General features: G+C 40.1%; 1 protein-coding gene across 5 annotated transcripts in view; it reads right to left on the bottom strand.

The window, feature by feature from the left end:
• Nucleotides 1-6,922: 6,922 nt before the first annotated feature.
• The window catches only part of DOCK11 (dedicator of cytokinesis 11), a 189,504-nt gene continuing 176,376 nt past the window's right edge, over nucleotides 6,923-20,050 (bottom strand). For 4 of the 5 annotated variants that reach the window (XM_044236036.1, XM_044236035.1, XM_044236038.1 and 1 more), the window contains 5 exons: nucleotides 14,259-14,469; nucleotides 13,753-13,943; nucleotides 13,073-13,173; nucleotides 11,334-11,472; nucleotides 6,923-7,386 (listed from right to left, as the gene is read on the bottom strand). In XM_044236036.1, the coding sequence (XP_044091971.1) occupies nucleotides 7,264-7,386; nucleotides 11,334-11,472; nucleotides 13,073-13,173; nucleotides 13,753-13,943; nucleotides 14,259-14,469 (765 nt within the window). In that variant the 3' untranslated portion in view covers nucleotides 6,923-7,263. Of the gene's footprint in view, nucleotides 7,387-7,545; nucleotides 7,564-11,333; nucleotides 11,473-13,072; nucleotides 13,174-13,752; nucleotides 13,944-14,258; nucleotides 14,470-20,050 lie in introns of all 5 variants that reach the window. The other variant, XM_044236037.1, reaches the window with a different exon arrangement.

Consider the following 20,050-nt stretch of genomic DNA (forward strand, 5'->3'; position numbering starts at 1 on the left):
CATTCCTTTTCTGAACAACAACAAAAGGCTGATCAATTCTATTTCAGTCTCCAACCGAAGGATAAAGGAATCTAGGGAAAATGAGACGAAGAATGTTGCCTGATTTTATATGCACTATTTGCATGTTCTTTGTAGTAGCAATTGGTGTTAGTGGTCAGAGATCATATAACAATTAAGATGAAGAAGTACATTTCTTAGCTTCCTGTTAAATACTCTCCTTTCTACACACACACACACACACACACACACACACACACACACACACGCTAATTCCTACTCATCCTTCAAGGCCACGTTCATGCCCTGTCTCCTCCACAAAGTCTTTAAAAAAATTTTGTTTTAATTCTATGCCCAACCTGGGGCTTGAACTCACCACCCACCCAAGACCATGAGCCACGTGATCATGAGCCAGCAGCAAAGCTTTTTTTGTTCTACCTCTAGAAAGTGTTGACCTATTCAAGCACTTGTCGTTACCACTGATTTGCTATTATCAGACCTCTTCATATAATCTTTTTATGTAAGTCTTATCTCCCTCAACCACAATTCCTCTGAGGGCTGAGATATCTGCCCACATTGCCTTGCATATAAGGAAGGCTTCAGAAGTATCTGCTTATCTAAACTGGCTTTATTTACTTGAGGTTCATCAAGCACTTGCTCCATGCCAGGAACTTTTTTGGTTCTGGGGCATCAGGTGAAAAATCAGACAGAGGCTTCACCCTTCTGGAGCTTATCTTTTCAGTAAACAGGTGGGGGAGAGAAACTTTTTGGTGTCTCTCTGGAAAGTTGCATGAAATTGGAGGAGATCAAACAGTTGAAAACACTGTGGACTGGGAGTCATGCTCTACCTTGGCCTCATCCCTAATTTGATAGATATCTGAAGTACATTTCTTAGACATTTGTCATCGATTCCCTTGTATGTCAGAGGCCTCATATAGTTACTGGGAGAACTGGATCAGAGAAGATGCAAATCACATTGGAGGGAACTTCCTCAATCTCATAAAAAGCATCTATGAAAAACCCATAGCAAACACCATACTTAAAAATGAGAGACTAGGGGGTACCTGGCCAGCCGGCTCAGTCAGAAGAGCACATGACTCTTGATCTCAGGGTCATGAGTTTGAGCCCCAAGTTTGGTGTATAGATTATTAAAAAAGTAAACTAAAAAAAAAATGTCAAAGACTGAAAACTTTCAACCAGTTAGTGTGTGAACCAGACTAACGCCATCTTGAACAAATCTGCCTCGGTGACCTCTCTGTGACCTAAAGCCTTGAGTAGTCCCTTTCTCCCACATTCTTTGTTTAACCATACCCTTAAGTACACCCTTGGGGAATGAGGTCCTTTCTAGGACTCCTCCTGGGTGGTCCCCTAACATGGACTCCTTAGCCTACTCTAGGGAACTAGAGGTTATAAAAGGAGGTCTTATATGGGAATGTAGGATTGCAGAGATCGAACTATAAGTCCTCTTAATATACCATTTCCTATCAGGCTGGATTTGTCAGCCTTTTTCTTCAGTCTTACGGCTCCTTTGGCATTTGGAAGTTACTTTGCATATACCTCCCCCCTTTCATGGAACAATCAGTAATAAGAAGAAGATGTCTGCTCTCCCCACTGCTATTCAGTATTTTACTAGAAGTTCTAGGGTAAGAAAATGAAATAAAAAGAATCAAGATTGGAAAGTAAGAAATAAAACTATCTCTATTTTTAGATGACATGATGTTATATAGAAAGCCTGAAAGAATTCACCAAAAAAACCCATATTAAAGCTAATAAATGAATTCAGCAAGGTTTCAGAATACAAGGTCAAATAAAAAAATCAGTTGTATTTCTATAAACTAGCAATGAACAATCTGAAAATGAAGTAAAAAACAACTCTTTTTATAACATTGAAAAGAATAAAACTTAGGGAAAAAAATTAACAAAATACAAGACTTGTATACCAAAAACCCCAAAACATTATTGAAAGAAATGAAAGGCTTAATGTTATTAAAATGGCAATACTTCCCAAATTCCCAAATTGTATTATAGATTCTCAGCAAATCCTACCAGAATCCCAGCTCCTCCTGCCTTTTTCTTTTTTTAGATTTATTTATTTATTTGACAGAGAAATCACAAGTAGGTAGAGAGGCAGGCAGAGAGAGATGAGGAAGCAGGCTCCCTGCCGAGCAGAGAGAGCCCAATGCGGACCCCGATCCCAGGACCCTGAGACCATGACCTGAGCCAAAGGCAGAGGCCCAACCCACTGAGCCACCCAGGCACCCTGCCTTTTTTTTTTTCCAAAAGAAATTAATAAGCTGCTCTGATCTTAAAATTCTTATGGAAATTCAAGGGCCCAGCATAACCAAAAATTCTTGAAAATGAACACAACTGGAAGACTCACACTCCCCAACTTAAAAAAATCTTACTACAGGGCTCGTGGGTGGCTCAGTGGGTTAAGCCGCTGCCTTCGGCTCAGGTCATGATCTCAGGGTCCTGGGATCGAGTCCCGCATCGGGCTCTCTGCTCAACGGGGAGCCTGCTTCCTCCTCTCTCTCTCTCTGCCTGCCTCTCTGCCTACTTGTGATCTCTCTCTGTCAAATTAATAAATAAAACCTTAAAAAAAAATCTTACTGCAAAGCTATAGTAATCAAGAGTGTGGTTCTGGAATAAGGATAGACCTATAATCAATGGAATAGAACTGAGAGCCCAGAGCAAACCCATGCATTTAGGGCCAACTGATTTTTGATAAGGCTGCCAAGACAGTTCAGTGGCGGAACAGAATAGTCTTTTTAACAAATGGTGGAAGTACAACTAGGTAAACATACACAAAGGAATGAATTTGGATCCCTACCTCGTACCATATACAAAAATTATCTTGAAATGGATCAAAGACCTGAAACTGAGTTAAAACCGTAAAACTTGAAGAAAACACAGGTGTACATCTCTATGACCTTGAATCTCTATGACCTTCTTAGACAACATTGAAGCACAAGCAACCAAAGAAAACAGGTAAATTGGACTTCATCAAAATAAAAAACTTTAGTGTTTCAAAGAATACCATCACTAAAGTGGGAAGGCAGCCCCAAGAATTGGAGCTATTTGGAAATCCTAGATCTGATAAGGGACTTGCATCTAGAACATATATAAAGAACTTATATGACTCTACAATAAAAAGACAAACCAATTTAAAAAATTGGTAAAGGATCTGAATAGACACATCTCCAGAGAAGATATCAAAATGGCTCATCAGCACGCAGAAGAATGCTCATCATCATCAGCCATCAGAGAACCGCAAATGAAAACCAGAATGAGAGACCGTTCACACCCACCAGGAAGGTGATAATCAAAGAAGCAGATAATAGCAAGTGTTGCAGAGAATAAGGTTAAACAGAGAGTTGCCATCTGGCCTAGTGATTCTCCTCTTTGGTATATGCCCAAGAAAACTGAAAGCCTGTCTCCCCCAAAACTTGTACCCAAGTGTTCACAGCATTCATCATAGCCCCTAAATGGAAATAACCCAGATGTCCATCAACTGATGAAGATAAAATGTGGTGTATCCACATAGAGGAGTATTATACAGCTGTAAAAAGGAACAAAAGATTGATCCATGCTACAAAATGGAGGGACCTTGAAGACATAATGAAAGAAGCCAGTCACAGAAGTTCACATATTGTAGGATTCCATTTATATGAAATGTCCAGAATAGGCAAAGCCAGATACAGAAAGTAGATTCACGGTTGTCAGGGGCTGGGGGTTGGGGGTGATTTATAGGCAATGGGGAGTGGCTGCTTGGATGTATGGGGTTTCTTTCTGGGGTGATAAAATATTCCAAAATTAATTGTGGTGATGGTTGCACAACTCTGAATATTCTAAAAACCACTGACTCATGCATTTTCAGTGAGTGACTTGTATGGCATGTGCATTAGAGCTCTGTAAAGAGGAAAAATGGCCCCGGGGGCGGTGGTGCGGAAAGCATCAGGTACGTCTTCAAATGCCATACACAGAAGCAAAACACTTTGTTGAATTTAGTCACAACTTCAACCAGGAGTTGGATGAACATACATAAGCTTAGAGCGCAACCATTACATGGTTGGGGAGTAGAAAAAAAGCCTTTATTGTAACTGGAACCAGATAAACAAAGTGCTCTTATTGGCCAACTCTGAGGATAGGGGAAGAGCCTTGTTACACAACCCCCTTCCCCATTCCCAACCAACTTTTATTCTATTATTTTCCCTTTGTGTTTTGATAGCTGAAGATGTGTACTTTTTGCGCAAGATCAAGACTGAAGATAGTCCACCATTTTGTGGGTTGGAAACCTGAAATACTTATCTGATTATTAATATTCTGAAGAGTTGAGAAATTCCTATTTTTCCAATACGTTGCTCGGATTCTCCATCTCAGATACAACTAGTATTTATATAGAAAAAGTCTGGGTTGTTACACTGACCTATTTAGTTTTTCATTAACCAATGAGTCACCTCCAGTTCTATGATATGGTGGTCAAGGTTCCAAGACGGTTGCTACCACTGCTGCTTTCTATTTCGTTTTTAAAAAGATGTTTACAATGTTTATATAGGTAGGCCGATCACATAAATATGATGATAATAAAATCTCGTCCATAGACATGATGCCACCCCACCAGCGACAGCTGGTTACTAGAAAAAGTTGCATCGTTTTTGTCCCTTTGGGTTGTCACTGTAGTGATAAACACTAGTGATGTTGACTTGTTCCTGTTTTACAATATGGCCAAAGACTACCAAAACAGAAGCTTCCAGAGGGAATTGGATTCAGGAAGAACTGTGAAATGGTCGGTACAGTGCATTTTTTGATATGAATTAATTTGTAAAGGCTAAATCACTTCATGAAATCATTCAGCTCTATAAACAATGATACCTAATACATGCCATGTTTCCAAACACAAGTTTCTGGCTTCCTCCAGTCTAGCCTGCCTCGTCCTCTACAGCTTGCTGCCCTTAGTCTAAAGTCAGGAGGCAGAAACCTAGGGAAATTGTGTCACGACCTGGAGATCCGAATGGCCACGGGTCACACAATTATCCTTAACACTCCCTTGTTTTCTCCTTAATCATCAATAACTCAGGCCCAGTCTTTCCCCAGGGTGTCTCCTGTACTGGTCCTTTCTTCTTCATGCTTGTTCTTATCTAGGGGTTTAGAGTCTCCTAGCTAGATTACTGCAAACTGGTTTCTGTATTTCCATCTCTCTCTGCCTCCAAAACATCCAACAGCAATGCAAAAGATTAAACACCTAAAAGTAACATTTAATCAAGTGGTCTGTCTAAAAACCTTTGCCTGCCTCCCCTGTGTTTACTGAGTAAAGTCCAAACATTATTAGTCTGGCATTCAAGGCCTTCCACAACCCAGGGCCAAGCTTGCATTCTATACTTCCATCGTCTACCACTCCCTTGGACAAAACCCATCTCCTCGCCATCTCCTGAGCTTCTGCTAATTCGTTTCATGTCTTTGCATGCCATCTTCCTCCTGCCAAGGCTACCTGCTCATTTTTGAAAGCCTGTTCAGAACTCCCTTTCATCCACAAAACCATCCCTGAACACTACCATCCAGTGACCTCTCAGTCCTTGGGGGTGATATGGCTTATGCCCAGTGGCCTTCACCTGGCGATGCTCCCAGACAACTGTTCTTGGCTCCTGTTGTCGATTCTTGTATTACATTTAATTCTGTGTCTATCTTGCCTCCACTACGTGGCAAGCTCCTTGAGTGCAGTGGTCACTTACTAAACTTGACAAAAAATTACCCATGGTACGTAATGCTGTGCTGGGGGCCCTGGAGGGACTAGTTATTGACTAAGGAGCACTCCCGTTCTCCCAAGATGCTTCATTCTCAGGTGGGAGCATTCGCTCTAGGTGATGGCTCCTTCCCCGTACAAACCAAATCCAATCACTTTGAAGGTGAAAGGAACTCTACAGCCTTACTCCAAGGTATTAAGGAATTACAAATTGCTTCTGCAATACTTCGGAATCCCCTGTGAAAATACAAAATTAAAACTTCAATAAATAATGGCCTGCTCCCCTAAAAAGCTTAAAGATGACACGTAAAGAAAAATGGCCAGCCAGGGGCATCGTCTTTAAGACTTCCTTGATCACAAAGCAGGAGAAAAGCCAAGGTTCCTTGCAATTCATTTAGATTTCACTGTCTTTTTTTTTTCCTACGTGAAACTGGCTAAACTCGATAAGGAAATTATGTCTTGAACTTAGAGTTTACATGAAAGGTGGCCAAAATTATAGGGATAATTCAAGCTAAAAAAAAAAAAAGGCCCTTTATAGCTCGGTGGGTCCTGAATGATGTAGGGAGTCTGAGAGGTCTATGTAGTTAGAAATGGAATCCCTAGCTGGCAAGTCGCCAGATCGGCAGTGGGTACGTATCTTGACCCCCCCCCCACAAATGCTGCAACTGTCCAGTTCTATCAAAATACTTGCTAATCTTGTACACAGACAAAAAAATAGTCCTTACAAAATGCCTCCCTGATTCTTCTACTTTGAAAGCTTTGAACTTGCATAGGCTGTTCTGACTGTAAATTCTCAGAAATGTTTTACTCAGCTTTGTGGATAGCCCTAGATGATGAAGCTCTGGTGGGGGGCAAAGGCCACTTCCTAGGGCGAGCTAGGTCACACACCAATCCCTTGTCCTGGAAGGCACAGAGAGACCAACTTGGTCACCCAGCGTCACTGCATCAAAACTTGAAGGAACAGTAAGTTTGGTATTTCCACATATAGCCATCCTGGCTCCTTGAGCCTCGTCTTGACTCCTAGCAGGCGGGAGTTCCAATTACCTCCCCAATTTGAAATGTCCATGTTTTACGGCAATTTTATCAACTTTTTTCTCTCCAAGGATCAGTAGGATCATGAATTAAGCTTCTTGTCAAGAAAAATGCTAAGTTCAAAGTATTATTTCCTTCACTTCTAATTACAAATAAGTTTAACCTTTTATTGTGTTCCATTATACAATTTTACACAGTACCATTATGATCTGAAGCAATAATTAAGCAAATTGAATGAATGGTTTTGAGCTCTACTTCTCCGTATATAGATTTACCTAAAAAAGTACAAACCAAGCACAGTGGTGCAATTTTCCAGGCACTTTCAAGTTGCTTAACTATTTACAAATACGTAAGCACCCTGTTGAAAGCATGAAAATTTTGGTGTCAGGAAGAAACACTTCATGTCTATCAAATCTTTCCATTTTTAACATTTGCACGGCTCCGATTTTTCCTGAGAAAGGTCAGTCTCATTGTCACTTGGGATCTACATGTCCTCAGATTTCAGCAGTGTATCTTGGGGAACCATAACCTCGGTCGCTTGATGTACCGCTAATTGCACAAAATACATGGAACGTGTTGCTCATCCAGGGGGAATGGATCGTGTCTTCTTGTAATATCTAAAACAAAAGGGAAAAAAGCCTGCATGTTTATCACAAAGCAAAACAGCCATGGTCAAAAAAGTATGTGTATATGAAATTACAGGCAAATTTCAATTTGTCACTGACATGGAGCTATTCGAAATGACATAAAACAGAAAGAGCGAAGAATAACATTACCGACTTCAGTCTTCAAAGCTGTGTTACAAAGGCAGCGTAGCAAAAAAGCAGAGAAGATCTGGTTACTCATTAAGAAAAACAGGAGATTGTAAAATGCAAAATTCAAGAAAAAACGAGAGGCAATGCAATCTTCCAAATATATATATATTTTTAAAACCAATGATCATAACAAGAGCTCTAAACCATGGCTCTCAGAATCACTGGTGGGGCTTTTCCAACACACAGATACCCATGCTGCTTCCCTGGAGACTTGGAAAATATTCTTAAAGTCACAAGTGCCTATTTCTATTCTAAAGGCATACGAGAACTATGTGAGCTGACTGACACAGAAAGCTTTTCACGGAAATGAAGAACTTCACACTATGAGATGTAAATTTTATGTCCCGTAAGCATATAAACATATATTCATATTGGTATAGATGTTTTTAAAACTTTCCATTTTGTGTGATCAAATATGCTTGATTAGATGGAAGGAAAGAAGGGGTGCCTGGCTGGCTCAGTCGGTAGATAGAGTATGTGACTCTTGGTCTTGGGGTCGTGAGTTCAAGCCCCACATTGGGTGTGGAGCCTACTTAAAAAAAAAAAAAAGAAAGACGGAAGAAAAGAATACCATACACATCACATCCCATCTCTTTACTGTATGATTCCAACTTAGGTCTCAAGCTTTCACTACCCAGTTCTCAGGTTAGATTTGAAACTTCAGTATTAAGCTCACAAACTGGTCTATGGTGACAGTAATGAGTCATATCATTTGTGTTGCTACAAAGTAGGTCTTAGAGAAAGTCTGTAATAGAGAAATTTCCTCTTAAAAAATCGTAACTCATGACATTAATCTGGAAGCCGAGCAGAGAGTTAAGAGATGACTAATTGTTTATCCACACCTGTCAGATGTGACAAGACAATATGGGACTCACTGTGTAGAAAACAAAACATACCAGAACCTACAGTGGCCACCACTAACTCTAATTAAGACATCTGCAATTCATAATTTGAAGATAATATAAATTCCCTTTTAATTTTTTAAGTCCCCTTTTTTATTTTTTTAAAAGATTTATTTATTTGACAGAGAGAGAAGGATCACAAGTAGGCAGAGAGGCAGGCAGAGAGAGGACAGGAAGCAGGCTCCCTACTGAGCAGAGAGCCCGATGCGATTCAGGGCTCGATCTTGGGACCCTGAGATCCTGACCTGAGCTGAAGGCAGAGGCTTAACCCACTGAGCCACCCAGGTGCCCCTTTAAGTCCCCTTCTAAAAGTCAAAAGCTTGAAGAAGTTTTACAAAGGACTGTATCTTTTGATATACTATAACGATTACACTGAAAAGGGTGAAGAATTATATATATATATATATATATATATATATATACACACACACACACACACAAAATAAACATATATACATATACACACATATGATATATCTTTTGTCAAGTAATCATTTATGTGGCACAACAGAATGATTTATATTGCACTATCCAGTATACTTTATTTTATTTTGTATTATTTTATTTTCCTTTGGGAAATAACGTATCTTCAAGTGTAGGACTGAAAAAAGGCTCTGTATTGTGAGAATCTAATAGAAAATGCTGAATTGTAAAAATTCACTATAAAGTCAATAGTTAGGGCACACCCAAACATGATGCAGTATGACGGGACAGCTTACATAAACATAAACCAATAGAAACTTCAGATTTTTTTCAATAAAACAAGACAAAATCACACAGGGAGACAAACCAAGAGAGACCCTTAACCATGGGAAACCAACTGAGGGTTGCTGGAGTGGGGGGGGGAGCTGGGGTAAGTGGGTGACGGGCGTTAAGGAGGGCCCATGATGGAATGAGCCCTGGGTGTGATAGAGCACTGAATCGCTGACCTCTACCTCTGAAACAGATCATGCACTCTGTGTTTATTAACTGAATGTAAATAAAATTAAATTTAAAAAAGAAACTAAGATTTTTTCCCTGGCTTATCTAACAACAAATAATCTCAAGGGTCTACAACAGTGGTCTCTCCAATTCAACAGAAGAGCCACGGTTTAGGGAATCAAATGAGACAGACAAAAAATGGGACAGCAGATCTGCAAAACCCATGCTTCGCGGGGGAAAGAACTGCATAAAATGGCCGCTCTACATATCCTGATCACTGTCACAACAGTAAATTAAATAACTTGTTTCCCATTTGAGTAGTTCAGAGTTTAAGGCTAAGTCATGCAGTTGCCTGGAAACTAGGATAATTGCAATGTACTACACATTGGCTTAAAACATGTGTCATTATTGTATCTTTTGTGAAGGATTTTTTGCTGATTTTCTATGGAATATGAAGAGCGGAAATCTGTAACACTGGACAGCTCCTCGGAACTAACTATGTCATCTATTGGCCTCAGAGCAGTGATGGCACAGAAAGGTATACGCCCTCTGCTACCCACGGGCTGAGCTTGAGATGCAGGGAATAAAGGAAATGACATGACTTCCTGCCTTCCCCGTCCTGACCCACCTGGTTGCTTCGAGACCAAAAAGGATCTCTGAACACTGAACCACAGAGGGGCACCTTGGAACAGTTCGTACTCCCTCCTAAATGGGCTAACAGAAGTAAAGATGGCCAAAAGAAGAAATGGAACACTGATTCCAGACTCCTCGGGCCAACAAGATTCCCAGACATGGAGAACGGGCAAGGAGGGGAGCGGGGGGTAAGCAGTCTCACTGGTAACAGATGGGATGATGAAGGTCTGGCTGGCTAACTTCCTCATGCTGAGAAGATGACATTGGCTGGAAAATGAGATTCCTGGTCATTCAGTGCAACCTTGTGCTAACTGTAACTCAATTTCCCACAGCGAGCAATCGCTGAAAGGCAGCTACCAGGACAGAGAAGGTTCTGGAACGAGCTTTAACATGTGTTCTCTAAAGGGTTGTAGTTATCCTTGTTTCTTTGAAGAAGCCTTGCTTTCTTCAAAATTCAGAGTTTGAAGAGTTTCTGAAACAAATATTTGTCTTGGTGGCTATTTCCATGAGTAAGGAAATGAAACTTCACAGGTTCAGTTGCTGAGGGACTAGATCATCGTGCTGGGACTTGTACAAATGTGTTGAAGACACTAAAATACTTGAGTGACAACCCATGTACACAGTGGTCAGGACTCCAGCATCAAAATGAAGTTTCCCAGGATAACCCAGGAGTGCTTATGTTGAAGACAAGCAGGCGTATAGAAGTCCTGGGTGGTGCAGGGGACGGAGGGCTGGCAGGCTCAGGGGTATGAAAGTTCTAACTACTTCACTGTGACATAATGTGGCTGTACGTGGTGAACAGGTCTTGGCTTCCAGATTTTTAGGTTGCAGTTAGCTGCATGGTCGTGAACACTCCGTCACAGATGAAAATGCTAAGACATTTCTCAAATTTTGGAAGCTTCAGAGTATGTCACCTAAATAATAGTATCTGTAGTTTTTTACGGCCAAGACAGAGCTACTCTTAGGGGTTTGGCTCCTGTGCCAATCATCTCACTCCTTTAGGACCCTTCTTGAGAGACTCTTACCCGTGTTTCCAGTAGATCCATTCAGTGAGTTAACTTCTAACAGCACCACGGCCCAAAGAACAAAATGGCTTATTACTGATAATTGCTTTAGCAATTATTTTAAATTCGATTTGCATTATATCATTTAAATGACCAAAGTTAATAGGAGCAAATTTGAAAAAAGAGACAGACTAATTTCAAGGTGATGCATCTCGAACGACTAGACTTTGCTAAGTACACCTGAGGGGCTCCAGGTCATGTTTTCGTTATCAACTATGTTAATACTTGCCTGCTCGTGGATAATGTCAGACAATTCTTTCACCATGTCTCTGAAATTTGACTTGAGCCCTTCATGGTACTCAATTTGATCTTCTTTAATTAGCCGCTCATTTAGTTCAAGGGCAATGCTGCATGCCTGTATGAATTTCCTGTGGACAAAGAGCGAAGATAAGGGTTTCATCGTTTACTCCTAGAAAGTCTCATTGACCATCAATTTGATATTCACTTTAAGTGTGGCTTGCCTAGAGGGAAGACTGGAATCCTGTATTTTCTCACTGTGTCTTTGCTAATGCCATTTCCTAAGTCCGAAATTCCTTTTTCCTTTCTTTCCCACCTTTCCCCTCGGATTTCTTGTCTCCTTTAAAACCTGGCTTGAAACAGTGACCTTCCAGAAAGACTATTTGCTCAGATGATATTAAATCATGGTATTAAATGATATTAAATCAGCTGATATTAAATCATGATATCAAGTCAGCTAAAATTATACAAACATTAACTCGCATCTGTAGATAATAAGTCATGCATTCAAAAATAATTTATTTGGGGACTACTATGTCTCCTGTACAGTGCTGGGTGTTATAGGTAGGAATTATCTGTCCCGGACTGGGAGTGGAGACAAAGATGGGGGGCGGGGTGGAATGGGTGAAATTGGTGAAGGGGATTAAGAGGTACAGACTTCTTGTTATAAAATAAATAAGTCCCAGGGATGAAAAATACAGCATATAGGGAATATAGCCAATAATACTGTAATAACGTAAGGTGACAGATGGAGTGACCACACAGCGTGGTGTGCACTGCGTGATATGGGAATTGTCAAATCGGTCTGTCATATGCCTGAGTCACCACACTGTTTGTCAACTATACTTCAATATTTTAAAGTAATTTAAAAAATAATTTAAAAAAGCAAAAAGCCTTTGTCCATCATTCATGCATTTGTGTGTAATATCCATGACGAGAGCAAAGGTCTTAGGGGACAAAGTACCTCATTGCCCATTTGGTTTGTATTCCTGTCATAGCAACAAGTAGAATCTCTCTGCACGTGCCAGGCATTAATAAATACTGGTGAATGAGTGACTACTGGTCACTCTGTAATCCGGAAGAGTTGATGACACACAGACAGAAAAAGTAAATGAAATAAGTTGGGAGCAAACGAGTGGCTGAGTGATCATCTTTCCTCTTGGCCCATTTTACTCAATTGTCTCTCTTTTCCAAATGTAAGCTTTTCAAATATATTAAACAGACTGTTTTCTAATGCAAGACCATTCAGATATGCTCTAGCTTACTGGGATGTTCACTTGAGCCACGGTACCGCGTGGCCTTGGACCGGAAGAATCCCAGGCGGAAGTAAGAACACAGGACACATGCAAGCCTCTCCAACCCTTCCAGTTCAACTTTTGTTCCTACCCTAAATGGTCTGAAATGCTGTAAGATGAAGTCAATCAGGCGGAGGAGGAAAGCACAGAATGAACGCAGGCTTGCTTTTGTGTCACAATATCTAAAGGGATAAAGGAAACTGGCATGTTTCATCTCTTGGGACGCTAGGACGTCGTTAATGACCCGCAGTGAGAAAGACAGTGTGCGTTTCCTCGCTGCTTAAAGTACCATTAGCAGTTCACCTAAATATTGTAAAAGAGAATGGAGAATGTCCTTTTTGGGGGGAGGGATGTTACTAGGTGAATATTTTGGTTTCTATGAAGAACATGAGAATAAAAGGATAGAGGTCTAACGGGAAAAGGACACAGCACTTACCGAAACATGTCTTTCAACTCATTTACTTTCTTAGGTGGATACTTGGTAGCTTGACTATCATTTAAGAAAGCCCTTGCATATGCTAATGGACCAGCATTTACCTAAAACAGGAAGGGAGAAAAATGAGAGAGTGCTTAGAATGTAATCACAAAGTAATTTCTGTCTTTTTCTTTTTCTTTTTTTTTTTTTCAGATTTCATTTTTTTTTAAGTACTCTCTACTCCCAATAAGGGGCTCAAACTCACAACACTGAGATCAAAGAGATGCACATTCCCCTGACTGAGCCAGCCAGGCACCCTGCATTTCTCTTAAAAAAAACCAAAAACCTAAATACATTAAAAATCTGAGGACCATATTTACTCTTCTTACTGGAAGTTTATTTAAAAAAAATGACTAAAGCCAGTAATCTGCAAAGACGCTATTCAAACAAGTTACTTAATGGCTTCAGCTCTGGAAACACAGAGCTTGGCTACCATTGCAGGGCTTTATGCTAAAGTCTTCCACCATAAAGTGAAACTGATGGACACTGAGCCTCCTTTCCTTCTGTTCACCAAGAACAATGCATGGGCTTTTGCACTCGCTAAAAGCGGAACACACAATTGCCAAGTTATGCTTGCTCGGTGCCCTCAGGAAAGCGAGAACATCGGGAACCACTTAGGATGTATTCAGCAATGGACCTACCTGCACCGAGACACAGCCTTGCAATTTCAGCTGGAGCTGAATCATGTCGACGTCAGCAGAGGAGCAAAGTTTGTTAAGCTCTGCCGTTTTATCTTTGATTTCATCAGTAGCAACATCAATGGGCTTTAAATTGATCTGCTGTTCATAGCTGATAGGGATCCTCTTCTTCACGTACGGGAAGGAGTTGGAAGCTGTTAAAAGGTTCACATTGATTTGTTATCTCAGAAACAAATCCTCTGTTCCAACAGTCAAGTCAAAGGAAAAACTCCATTATGCTGAATTGTCCCCACTGTGTGCTCTCTAAGCACCCCGAGGCATTCAGTCACCCATTACATAAGGGGTGACAATGGTCTATAACATCGCTAAGTTGGTGCAAGCTAGTGGGTGAGCAGCAGACAGTGAAGGATTATAACTACATGTCACATCCTCCTGCTTGCCACCTGCTACGAGCGTGCATCACAAAGAACCAAGTCAAACAAAATGTTATCACGCAAAGTCCTACTTACTGGTCAAGATTGTGCGGCGTTTGCACTGTTCTTCTATGCAACCTTGCTTTTTGCCAGACAATGTGTAAGGAGCTTCAAAAACAAATCTGCTGATATTATGGTTTCTTTCAAACTCGGTCTTTCTTTCTGTGAGTTCTTTGTCATCAAAGTAGGGCTTCACATAAGTGACTTGGATATGAGCATATTTTGGATCGAGCTCTTTGGCATTTACCTGTAAAGAAAGTAAGTTCTGGCTTTTACTCAGTGGAAGGGAAAAGTGGGGACAGGTAAGCCACTAACTCCTTTGGTATCCACTGAGGAACATGGTCCTGATTGTGTTCCCAACTGAATACACACCCAGAGGAGAGCTTTGTACTTTTTTAAAGGATCATTTCCTTCTGGTTATAAGAAATTACAGAAACCTATTTGGAAGTTATAGGAATGGGAGAAGAAAATAAAAATCATAATCCTACCACTTGGCGAGTGCCATTATTCACATTTTCATATATTTCCTTCCAATCTTTTCTCCAGGCACATATTATTTACAAAGCTGAGGTCACACTAAACACTGTTTTGTAATCTGATTCTTTAAAAATATATTACAAAGTTAACTGTACATTTGAATTCTACCTTGATAAAAACAGATAATTGAGAGGATTCTGAGAACGGGGTAGAGCACCAGAAATCTAGTTAAAGCTTGCAACTTGTAGGGGAAGGCTTGGACAGAAAATTGCAGTCAATTTTGATTTCAGCAGTCAATTGATTTTCAGTTTGATTTGCAGTCAATTTCAGCTCTTGATCAATTTCAGCCTCTCCTTTCCTACTCCTCAGCCCCATGGCAGGCAGCTGGCACATGTTCCTGGAACAGCTTGGCACATATTCCTGGAACAGCTTGCGGGAGCCAGAAGGGGCAAGAAGGACCCCATCTCCTAAATCTTGGGGCCTGTGCTCCAACCACTGTTTCTCATCATAGAGGTACAAAGAGGTTGTGGCCATTTTTTTAAATTAAAAATTTATTTATTTATTTATTTGACAGAGGGAGAAAGAGAGAAGAGAACACAAGCAGCAGAGCAGCAGACAGAGGGGGATGGAGAAGCAGGATCCCTGCAGAGCAGAAAGCCCCACGTGGGGCTCCATCCCAGGACCCTGGGATCGTGCCGAGCCAAAGGCAGTCACTTAACAGACTGGGACACCCACGTGCTGCCTCTGTTGTTGCCATTTTTGTTGCACCTGCCTGCCCTGGCTGAAGTGACTTCCAGGGGATTTAAAAGATCTCTCCCCTTTACTTTTCTTTCTCTCCTCTTGGGAGCTAGACACTGAAGACAAGGACACTCAAAAGCAACAGCATACAGGAGGGAAAGTGGAAACTCACCACACATACCCGGGTAAGGAGCAGGTTCAGAAAAGACTTGAGAAGAGCCTAAATTTACACCTCAGGCTGATCCATGGCACAGAGACAGTCTAGAACAATTAAAAACAAAACCCAGCAAATCCTGGGAAAGGGGGAGAATCTGATTTCCAGAATGGAAAATCTGATTTCCACCATATCAGGTCCAAATGTCCAGTTTTCAACAACAACAACAAATCACAAGGCATGTAAAGAAACGGGAAAGTTTGGTACATTCAAAGGAGAAAAATAACCTAATGGAAACTTGTCCCCAAAAAAGACCAGATAGTAGACCTACTAGAAAAATATTTCAAAACAACTGTCTTGATTATCAAAGAACTAAAGGGAGATGTGGAGAAAGTCAAGAAAGCGATGTATGGACAAATTCAGTATCAGTGAAGAGGGAGAAAACCTAAAAAGAAACCAAATTTTTAGAGCTGAAAAATATGATAAGTAAAATGAAAATTCACTAGAAGGATTCAAAGGTGGATTCAAAGGATTTGAGCAGACAGAGGTAATAGAGAACTGGAAGATACTACAATCATGTTGGGGTCCCTGGGTGGCTTAGTCAGTTAAGCTCAGATTATGCTTAAGTTCTGCTCAGGTCATGATCCCAGGATCCTGGGATCAAGTCCCATATCGGGCTCCCCCTGCTCTGTGGGGAGCCTGCTTCTCCTTCTCCCTCTACCTGTTATTCCCCCTGCTTGTGTGCTTGCTCTCTCTCTCTCTCTCTCTCTCTCTCTCTCTCTCTCTGTGGCAAATAAATAAATAAAATCTTTTAAAAAAATCATGTGGAACATCACCCAGTGGACCAACATACACACTGTAGGACTCCCTGAAAGGAGAAGAGATGTAAAGGGGCAGAGGTAATATCTGAAGAAATACTGTGTGGAAACTTCCCAATGAGTATAAACATCCAAGAAGATCAAAAGATTCCAAGTAGGTAAGTCGAGGGGACCCATACTGAACCACACTAAAATCAAAGTGTCAAAAGCCAAAAACAAAGAAAGAATTGTGAAAGCATCAAGAGAGAAGTGACTCATCACGTGTAATGATTTTATTTTCTATATAATTTAAGGGACTAAATGTGTTAAAAATTATTAGCTTATTTTTTTGGACATATAATGTACAAAGATATAATTCTACAACATCAACAACTGAAAATGGTAGGGATGGGGCTATTAAAGCAGCAGATTTTTTTGTATGGTATTGAGGTTAAATGGGTATAAATTCAAATTAGAGTATTATAACTTCAGGATGTTAAATATAATTCCCATTAAAGCCACAAAAATAGAGTTAAAGAATACAGTCAAAAGGAAATGGGAAACAAATTTAACTATTTCACCATAAAAATTAATTAAACAGGGGACAGTAATGCAAAAAATGAGAGACTAAAGAGCGCTAAGGCACATAAGAAAACAAATAACAGAATGAATGAAATCTCTCCTTATCAGTAATTATTTGAAATGTAAATGGATTAAAATGTAATCAAAAGAGATTTGTAGAATGGATTAAAAAATTATGATCCAACTATATGCAGTTTACAAGAGATTTATTTTAGATCCAAAGACACACAGGGGCTGAAAATGAAAAACAGAAAAAGAGATTCCATGCACATAGTAACCAAAAGAGAGCAGGGGTGAATATATTAATATTGAATGAAACAGACTTAAAGTTTTAAGAGTTCACAAGAGACAAAAATGACATTGTATACTGATAAAAGGTCCAGTACAGCAAGAAGATAAAACAATCATAAACATCTATACACCTAATAACAGACCATTAAAATAAACAAAGGAAAAATGAACAGAACTCAAAGAAGAAATAGTTTTACAGTAACACTTGGAGACTTTAAAACCCCACTCTCAATACTAGATACCGCAAGCAGACAGAAGTAAGGAAGGAAGAAAATAGAGGACTTGAAGAACACAATAAACCAATTACATCTCACAGACATATACAGACTACTCTACCCAACAACAATATGCTTTCTTCTCAAGTGCACATGGGACATTTTCCAGGATAGATGGCATGTTAGGCCACAAATTAAGTCTCAAAAGATTTAAAAAGACAGATATCATACAAAGTATCTTCTCTAACCACAATGAGATCAAGTTAAAAATTAATAACAGAAGTAAAAATGGAAAATTTATATATCTGTGGAGACTAAACACTTAAAAAATCAAAGATTCAAAGAGAAAAAAATCAAAAAGGAAATTAGAACATCCTTAGAGATAAAGGAAAACTTATAGGACACAGCAAAAGCAGTGTTAAGTAGGAGATTTATAGTGATAAACACAACATTAAAAAATGGGAAAGATCTCAATTCAACAACATAATTTTATAACTTAAGGAACTAGAAAGAGAGGAACTAAACCCAAGCTAGCAGAAGGAAGGAAATAAAGATTAAGCAGAGGTAAATGAAATAGAGAGTAGAAAAATAGAGAAAAGCAATGAAACCAAAGTTTGGTTCTTTGAAAAGTCACTGAAATTGATAACCTTTAATTAGAAAGACTAATATTAAAAAAGAACAATCAAAACTACTAAAATTCGAAATGAAAATTACATTATTACCAATTCTATAGAAATAAAAATGATTATAGGCGTATACTATGAGAACTGAATGCCAACGAATTAAATAACCCATATGAAATGAACAAATTCCTAGAAACACAAAGCCTACAAAGACTAAACCATGAAAAAAAATGGAAAAATTTGAATAGCTCTATAGCTAGTAAGGAGACTGAATCAGTAATCAAAGATTTTCTGATGGGAGTCCCTGGGTGGCTCAGTCAGTTGGGCAACTGACTCTTGATTTCAGCTCAGGTTTTGATCTCAGGGTTGTGAGTTTGAGCCCCATGTCAGCTCCGTGCTGGGTATGGAGGCTACCTAAAAAAGTAAAAAAAATTTCTGGGGCACCTGCATGGCTCAGTCAGTTGAGTGTCTGACTCTTGATTTTGGCTCAGGTCATGATCTTGGGGTCATGGGACTGAGCCCCATGTCAGACTCCACGTTCAGTGTAGAGTTTGCTTGAGATTCTCTCCCTCTGCCCCGTCCCCTGTCTGCTCCCTTTGTCTCTCCAATAAACCAACATACCAACAAACAAACCAATAAAATTAAAAAAAAAAATTTATGATGAAGAAAAATCTCTGGACCTGATATCTTCACTGGTGAATTCTACAACACACTTAAAGAAGAACTAACCTCAACCCTTCTCAAACTCTTCTAAAAAACTGAAGAGGAGGGATCACACCCTGACTCATTCTATGTCAGCATTACTCTGAAACCAAAGCCAAAGATAGTACCAAAAAAACCCTATACCAATATCCCTTATGATATAAAATCCTCAACGGAATACTGGTAAAGAAAATTCAGTAGCATATTAAAAGAATTATATGCCATGACCAAGTAGGATTTATTCCTGGAATGCAAGGACGGTTCAACACATGAACGTCAATCAAGGTAATACACCACATAAACAGAATAAAGGGGGTAAAAGCCCTACATGATCATCTCAATTGATGCAGTGAAAGCATTTGACAAAACTCAACATCTCTCATAATAAAAATACTCAATAAACCAGGAACAGAGGGAATTTCCACAATCTAATCAAGGGCCCCCTAGGAGAAACCCACAGTGAACATTATACTCAATGCTGAAAGGCTGAAAGCTTTTCCTCTAAGATTAGAACAAAGCAAGGATGTCCACTTTTGCTGCTTCTCTCCAACATGGTGCTGTAAACACCACTGAACTCTGCACATAAAAATGGTCAAATTAAGAAAGTTCTGTGTATGTGTAACAAAAAACTATTTTAGTTATTATAGTTCTATGGTCATTAGCATGACTTTTTAAAAAAAAAGACTTTATTTGAGAGAGAGTGTGAGTGAGCACAAGCTGAAGGGGAGGCAGTGGGAGAGGGAGAAGCAGCCTCCCCGCTGAGCAGGGAGCCCGATGTGGGGCTCCATCCCAGGACTGCGTGATCTCAACCCAAGCTGAAGGGTGGCTCAGTGGGTTAAGCCTCTGCCTTTGGCTCAGGTCATGATCCTGGGTCCTAAGATCGAGCCCCGGGTCTGGCTCCTTGTTCGGTAGGGAGTCTGTCTTTCCCACTACCTCTGTGTGCTCTCATTCTCTCAAATCAATCAATCAATCTTAAAACAACAACAACAACAAACTGGTGGTTTCCAGCGGGGAGGGGAAGGGGGGCATGCGCAAAATGGGTGAAGGAGAGGGGGAGGTACAGGCTTCCAGTTATGGAATGAATAGGTCACGGGAATAAAAGGCACAGCATGGGGAATACAGTTAATGACACTGGAATAGTGGTGGCAGGTGGGTGTTGCACTTAAGCACAGCATTAAGGCATAAACTTGTTGAATCACTATGTTGTGTACCTGAAACAAATGTAACACTGCGTGTCAACTAGACTCAG

Source organism: Neovison vison, chromosome X (assembly GCF_020171115.1).
Source record: "Neovison vison isolate M4711 chromosome X, ASM_NN_V1, whole genome shotgun sequence".
NCBI classification, from domain to species: domain Eukaryota; kingdom Metazoa; phylum Chordata; class Mammalia; order Carnivora; family Mustelidae; genus Neogale; species Neogale vison.